Source organism: Sinocyclocheilus anshuiensis, unplaced genomic scaffold (genome assembly GCF_001515605.1).
Source record: "Sinocyclocheilus anshuiensis isolate Anshui unplaced genomic scaffold, SAMN03320099.WGS_v1.1 scaffold152, whole genome shotgun sequence".
In the NCBI taxonomy this organism is placed as follows: Eukaryota; Metazoa; Chordata; class Actinopteri; order Cypriniformes; family Cyprinidae; genus Sinocyclocheilus; species Sinocyclocheilus anshuiensis.
Genome location: NW_015555781.1, coordinates 2,931,146 through 2,939,217, shown reverse-complemented (window position 1 = coordinate 2,939,217; position 8,072 = coordinate 2,931,146). Strand labels below are relative to the sequence as shown.

General features: G+C 36.6%; 1 protein-coding gene across 1 annotated transcript in view; it reads right to left on the bottom strand.

Annotated features, from left to right (window-relative positions):
- The window catches only part of LOC107674633 (protein sidekick-1-like), a 370,868-nt gene that overhangs the window by 4,338 nt on the left and 358,458 nt on the right, over positions 1-8,072 (bottom strand). The window contains exons 37-41 of the mRNA XM_016468661.1: positions 6,950-7,136; positions 5,384-5,521; positions 4,854-5,015; positions 4,491-4,616; positions 2,865-3,029 (exon numbers count right to left, since the gene is read on the bottom strand). Coding sequence (XP_016324147.1) covers positions 2,865-3,029; positions 4,491-4,616; positions 4,854-5,015; positions 5,384-5,521; positions 6,950-7,136 — 778 coding nt within the window. The remainder of the gene's footprint in view (positions 1-2,864; positions 3,030-4,490; positions 4,617-4,853; positions 5,016-5,383; positions 5,522-6,949; positions 7,137-8,072) is intronic.

Sequence of the window (8,072 nt, the reverse complement as noted above, 5' to 3'; positions counted from 1 at the left end):
ATAAACTGCCAATGAAAAATTCTTCTGAACATTCATTAATCTTAGGTATTCCAATATTTAATATTTAATACTTGAATGAACTAAGACTTGTATTTTGTATACCGTGATAAAAGCATTAGCAATTAATCGCAACATGAAAATTTGATACCGGCATATCCCTAGTCACATGTAGACGGCTATTTTGAGGAGACAGCATTAAATAAGGGTGTAAACAGGGTTTAAAACGTTTCAAGTTTGTCCACTTTCGACTACTTCCAGAGGTAGTCGAAAACGCACTCGACTGTATTGCTTTTGTTGTGTAGACATTCATGTGGTCTAATGAGTTTGAACAGCCACAAAAAACTGCCTACTTGCTGTCCACTGACTTAACACGTGAGCGTAACGGGACGTACTTTGCGAAAGCACACCAAAACCAATAGATTTCAACTTCGCAATGTTGGGCCAAAACATACAGATTGAAATTGTGGTTACCATTTGCATCCTTTCCTGCTCGCTTGTAAGCAGCATAATGGCTTCATTTATTCAATCATATTTAAGTGTCGCATTGGTGCTCCTGTGAAAGTGATGCAGAGTGTGACGAAATCTGAACACAAGTAGTCACGGAAGATGCTTTTAAAACACGTTAAGACCAGGTGTAAACAGTAATGTGTCTTGATTGACCACTTGTGATCGGATCACTAAAAATGCATCTTAATACCAGGGCCTCAGAAAAGTAATTTACAATCCTTCATATTACTAAAATTTAGTTTTATAGTAATAGTGATACTCTTCAACTTTTAGGAAGATATTTTCTTACTTTAGAGAAGCAGCAGTAATCGTCAACCATATTTAGAGCAGCAGTGACACATTTATTGGCCTGCGTCCTATCTGCTCATCTCTAGTGCTCTAAAGCAAAGGGGAGCGTGGCCTAAATGTGCCAGAACTCTCCAGTCATATGTGACAGCCGTTGATGGACTGCTCTGACAGCAATACTGAGCTGCAGTGACATCAGCTCACATACAGATTGGAGCATGCCTGTGGTATGAATATTTCAGTTCCATGACATGCGAGATGTTGATAACATACTTTGCTTTTCGTTTACAAACAGACCTCTAGGACTTGCACCACACTGCATTAATTACTTGCTGAGGCAACATGGCAGTTTTTCTTGAAAGCACTTGCCAATGGCCAAAGTGAAAGACTGAGCGAGACGACAGCTTCATTTTTTGTCTTTGTATAACTTTAGATGGCAACATTGCAATCTTGCTTTCAAATTTATGCTCACTGACTGCACTCTTGTCAAGGTTAAAGCTAGAATGAAACACCACAATTAATCATGACTTGGTTTATAATATCACAAATAAAAACCACTTTGTTTGGCTGTTATTAACGACAAATTAACTATATGACAGCCTCTGAGATGAGACCAAATAAACATCTCGAAACCGTTTCAGCGATTATTACTCAGCTATAATATTCAGAGATACAAAGGTCTTCATTATATTTGTTTCAGGATCCTTTTAAGTCACTGGCCTCTAGATGACCCCAGTTACATTTATTAACTTTCCAAATGAGACAGAAATTGGTTGTATTATCTGTGATAAGGGGTCAGACTGGTAGTTCAGAGTCCATGTTTTACAAATTCGGAATGTGGTTGTTCAACCACAGGAAAACGCATGAAAACAAGGCAATCTCAATGAGTAAACATTTATAAGAGCAAAAGAGAATAAAAGAACAGCCACATCTCTAAATCACAAATGCACTGCAAAAAATAAATCAAAATCAGTATACTCAGTATTTTTGTCTTGTTTTCCAGTACAAACATCTAACGTCAAGAAGACACTATACATGTACAATACTTTGAAAACAAAATGATGAAAGATATTAAGTCTTGTTTTCAGGGAAAAAAAATTATCATAATTAATTAAAAAATAAACAAAAAACAGGTAATGGGGTAAGAAAAATAATCTTGGGTTTCCATTTGAAATAAAGGAACAGTTCACCCCACAAAAAAAACCCCCCAAAATGCTGAAGATTTACTCACCCTCAGGTCATCCAAGATGTAGATGACTTTATTTCTTCATTTTGAACAGATAAAGAGAAATTTAGCATTTAGTAAATTTAGCGGCTAATTTGCTCATCTGAAAAAATCTACATTTTGGATGACCTGAGGGTGAATATTTTTTTCAGCAAATTTTCATTTTTGGGTCAACTGTTTCTTTAACATTCATTTTTCTTATCCCATTTTTTCTTGTTTTAAGCATAAACTCACTTTATTTAGATTTTTTAAGTACATGTATCTTGATTTAAGATTGATTTGATGTTTAAACAGTCAATGGAAAACAAGACAAAGTAAGCTTTTTTTCCTCAACTGATTCTCAAAGGCAGCAATGAAATAAAATGAAGAACACTTGGAGAAGTCAAATTATTCTCCTGTCATCTCATAAGCCTTCTCTTGAGATTCAGTTAAGATCTCCAAGATGTCTCAAACTGTGCCAAGATAACAAAGTGTGCAATCACATCAGAGAACTCAGAATGAACTTAATAATTTCTCATCTTCTAATTTCTCTTCTCAGCTACACACATTCATGTTATAGCCATATACTCTTACTAAATGTCTACAATTATTTAACTTTTGTGTATTTTTATTTCTCCTACCAAATCTTAGCAGTAACATGTCAGATGAAGTTCATTTGTAAACAAAACATGTCTGAAAGCTCCATTGAAAGTGCAGCTTTTTCAGAAGGACATGGTACGAACAGTTCATGTGGGTGTAAAAGTCACATTAGAGCTAAATAATATCAACAGTAACTGATGCAACACCCTGTCAAAATCTTTTTGATGACTCACCTCAGTACAGGAGGCCACCAAGAGGGTGTAATTACCTGACATGGCAGCAGAGGGCACACTCGGCACGCCGTAGCCGAACTGGTTGATGGCCAGCACTCTGAATTGGTAACTGATACCCTGCCGCAGGCGGTCTAGACTCACTGAGTGAGAGGTGCTGGTGGGAGGCAAGTGCCGCACAAATGTATCCCACATCCCTTCATCTGCGGAGAGCAAGGTCACTTCCAGTGAAAATGTCATCATGCACTTGGAAGCACTAAGTTCATTACTGTGTCCCATTTCACTTAGCAGATGCTGACATCAAGAGCAGCTAGCAGCTGTTTCATTGCCTGACAAGCAATGATGTTCAAATGTGACTCAAACCATGATGATGTGGAAAGGGCAGTTATATGAATGTATCCCAGCAACAATGGCAAGTAAATGATCAGTAGATTATTTCAGACCAGCAATTAGGTTCCTAAATTAACACTAATCAAACGCCAAATGTGAGTAGAAATTAGTTTTGGCTGATAACTTTTCTAGGAACTGCAACATTACATGGCTTGACAAAATGAATAAAAATGGCAGTGATCTTGTGGATTCTGAGGCTCATCAAGGATGCCTATTTTTTTCTCTCGATAACTCTCTGTATAACACGTGGGAACACATAAATTGCCAAAATGAAATACATTTAACAAAATTACAATCTGTCAATGTGCGTCAGGTGCAGTTTATTGGATTGGAGTGATATGATGTCATGCACAAAAAAACAAAAACAAAAAAAAAACAAATCCACATGATTCCTGTCAAAATCTAAAATCTAATGATGCTATATGAAAATAATCACCAAATACAGTATATTCAAAACTGTTAACAAGAAGGAAAAGTAAAAACAATATGATAAAAACAAACAAACAGTATATTAGAAATATTTACACAATCGTTTTTATTAATATTTTGAATGTTTTTTATATTTTCAGTTATTTTAACTTTAGATATTGTTTTAACTAACATGAACAAACAATGAACAATACATTTATTACAGTATTTATTCATCTTTGTTAATGTTAGTTAAATAAAATACAGATGTTTATTGTTAGTTCATGTTAATTCACAGTGCATTATCTAATGTTAACAAGCACAACTTTTTATTTTAAACTAATGTTAACTAATGCACCTTATTGTAAAGTGTTACCTTTTTTGTTAATATTTCCATTTAGCTTTAATTTAGTTTTATTTCCGTTTCAGTTTTATTTACTGAATTCTTTATTTCAGTTAGTTGCCACATTTTTAGCTTTTTAAGTTTAAGTTTCTCATCTAATATTTATATTATATGTTTTAGTTTTTGATAAAAACGCTAGTCGATTTAACTTTTAATTAGTCAAACTCAATTTATGAATTTTCAGGGGTTTCAACCTGGTTGGTGTTTGAAAAACTTTGGCATTTAAGTTTGATTTAAATTCAAGTTTGATTTTAAAATGAAATATCTGAAATATTTATAGTGAATGTTCAATAAATTATTGAATGTATTAATAAAAACAATCCCATTTTATAATAATACAACTTAACAGTTGCCACCTAAAATAATGATTACCATTAACTTGGTAGTACTAATATGTAGTCAGTTTTCTCATTCAGAAAATAAATAAACACACACATAAATAAATGAGTTTTGAGCGATGTACCTGATGGGCGTGCTTCAATCACATAGCCAGTCACATGTCCTGCTCCTGTATCTCCTGGTGTCCAATGGATGTTAAGCATGGATCCTGTCTTTGTGATTGACATTTCTACAGGAGATCCAGGAGACCCTAAACAGAGAGGAGAGCGTGCAGTGAACTGAGAAGAACAGGCGAGTGATCCGACCCTTGTGAGTGAAGATCTAAAGCTAAACCAAACGCCTACACCACTGTGAGATATTGATCCACACAGGTGTTTTTTCACACCTTGGATTTCTGACACCTCTCGCTGAGGAGTGGGGAATGTAAGCTGTGCTCAGCGACCCTGAGAGTTTTCCTGATCGGTTTTTGTTTGGTTGTGTAGCTCACCTTTGACAGGACCCGCTGTGATGTTGGCCTCTGCCTCAGGCCCGTAAGCAATAGTTTTGGCCTGTATGCGGAAGCAATAGGTCACGCCCTTGGTCAGGTCACGCACCTTCAGCCAGCGCTGCCAGCTGCCACGGATATCCACCGTTACCACTTTAGTCACACCTAATATGCACACACACACACAAGACTGCACAATTACACACTACCGCACAAGAACTCCTTTTATTCAAACAAACACTACAATGCTACAGCATCTTCCTACCTAGGAACAGCGAGTCAAAATCAATTACTCCAGCAATGTTGACATTAATATTATTAAAGTCAGCTATTTTCTGCTTCTGGCTTTGAGAAAACTTAACACAGAGCCATGGAAACAATAACAAGAAAATGAGTTTTATATAAACAACTCATCACATCATCATCAAACATCAAAACTCTACTATTGATGTAAAAAAAAAGCCACTGTTCAAACCAGAACATTATGAAAACAGAGCTACGGATAGAGTGAAAACATGCAGCTATAGACTGACCTTGAATAGGGGCAGTGGGCTCATATACCACCCTGTAGCCTTCCACCACACCATTGGGGGACAGCGGGAGACCCCAGGACACGTTCAGAGTGCTGCTGGTCACTTCAGAGAAACTGATGAAGCTGGGAGCACTGGGGGCTGCGAGAACGGTGTAGTTTGATCAATGCAACAAATACAATCTATGTTAAAGCAATAAACCTTTGAGGCCGTGTTTGCGTTACGTTTTTTTTTTTACCATAATTAAGCAGTGTTTTTATGCATAATGTAACCACATGAAGATCTTGACCACATTACGGTTTCGTATTATAAATCAAATTATTACATTTTTTTCAAAGAGCGTATTGTATACACAAGAACCAGAAAAAAAACAAAGAAATTGTCTAAGCAAATAAATGTGAAAAACAATAAGATAAAATAAACAAACTATTTTCCTAAAATGACTTTTAATATTTATGGAAAGCATACTTTCTCTCTTGATGGATCATTGAATTATTGAAAAATATTTAAAGGAAAGAGGCTTATTGCTTGTATAAAACAGCAATATGACAAATGACTCTAATAATGCTTCCTTCCATTTAACTTGCCACAATAATTGCTACTCAATTTCAGAAAAAAAGACCATTTCATGAATTTTCAGAGTTTAAATAATAAGAACTTTACTAATTAAGCTGGCAAAAAAAAATCACTTTTTGTCAACATTTGGCAGCAAATAAACATAAAAGAAACTCAGTAGTTTTTATATTAATAAGTTAGAAGTTTTTTCTGTGAATGTTTATTAAATAATATTAATTTTAGTATTAATAAATTGAAAGTTTTTAGATTAACTATAGGGTGTTTACAGTTGCTAAGCATCAGCAACTTACTAAAAGCATATTAATATAAACTGGTATCTGTCACAGGTGTGAGCATATTGGCTATTTTGCAACAGCTTCGAATGTGGCACATCCAATCTGATTTTAGAGTCTGATGTAATATGTTTAATAAAAACAAATCTATAAAAGTGACTATATCCCACTCTCTCGGTGATTTTACAGTGCTAGATATGCAAATCTGTCCTCTTACACAAATGCAGCTCATTGCTTTAGGAAATGTCAAAGAGAGGTAGAGGTGGTGAGTTTCCTCTGTTTGAACAAATGAGGTCACATCAAGACCATCTGAATAATTTTCAAATTGTTTTTTTTTTTAGGTGACTCGTGGGTAACGAGCCTCTCCCCGTCATTTCAGTGAGGTGGAGCCTGAGGTCAAATCACTCCCTGCTTGTGCGTAATTCATTCCGACAACATTTATAGAGTGAATGATTTAATGTAGAACACATGAATTGCTAATGTGAATGATGCAATGGTGATATAACGCCGCATGCTCCAAAATATGATCAGGTGTCGACCTGGTTTTCATGCATGGAGAAGAACACAATATGGAAGTGGACGTGTTGCCCTTGGTCTGTGGTCAGATTTATAGTTTAGCCTTAAATGGTGTAACGGTTTGTGCTTAGGTCAGTGGGGGCCTCTGTGATCAGTTCTGAATGGGAGTTTAATGGCCGTTAGGATGATTTGTGCAGATGCTCACCTGCCTGAAGAGTGCGCCCCCTCCTGGGCTCACTGAACGGACCGTCTCCAGCAGCATTGAAGGCAGACAGCTTGACCATATAGTATGTGTAGCTGGTCAGGTTCTTCAGTCTCATGTTGGTTTCAGGTCGGAAGAGAATCTTAACTCTCTCTGTTTCATTCTGATTGTCCATCTCCCAGTAAAGAATCTACAGGCAACAAAAACATATATAGAGTGTATATAATTAAAGGAGTCATATGATACGATTTAAATGTTTCCTTTCTCTTTGGAGTGTTACAAGCTCTTGGTGCATAAAGAAGATCTGTAAAGTTGCAAAGACTAAAGTCTCAAATCCAAAGAGATATTCTTTATAAAAGTTAAGAGTCAATCACGCCTACCTAAAATGGCTCGTTCTAACACGCCCCCACATACCTACGTCACGATGTGGGAAGATTTGCATAACGCCGCCCAATGTTCACACAAAAAAAGAAGGCGTAACTTTAATTCTTGGTGTTGCCGCCGCTGCCATGTTGTGGAGTCGCTGTGTGTTTCGGAACAGTTCAACCCAAATATTCAGATTATTCAGCAATATTCAGCGCATTTTATGGAGGATGAGGACTGTTTCCTGAACCAGTAGCCTACAATGCGTCTGTGGCACAAAGGCTGTTTCTATAAAGTTGGGCAGTTCCAACCTTGCAAGGACAGTCTGTCTATATTTAATTATTATTAAATATAATAATTATTATATTTAAATAATTTGCCACTGATGATTCAAACGCGAGTTTTGAGCAGTGTAGAGTAGGCTTGTTGTTTGTTGTTTCTCCAATCACAAATGCAGACATGGTTTTATGTTTACGCAGCACGATACGCAACGCAACGCGTAAAAAGACAGTATAAGTCATTATAATCAGTAATTATGTCCCCACTGGATGCAACAAATGCCTCATTTGTAATGGGTTTTATTGGTTTTGTCTCGTCCTGCTGGGAGACGGCATCACAGTATGCTAAGGGGCGTAACATTTCCGTCACACGCTTGAGGCATTCGGCCAATCACAACGCACTGGATAGCTGGCCAATCAGAGCAAACCTCGCTTTTCGAGAAAAATCGACGCGTTTCAGAAAGGCGGGGAATAGAGGAGAAACA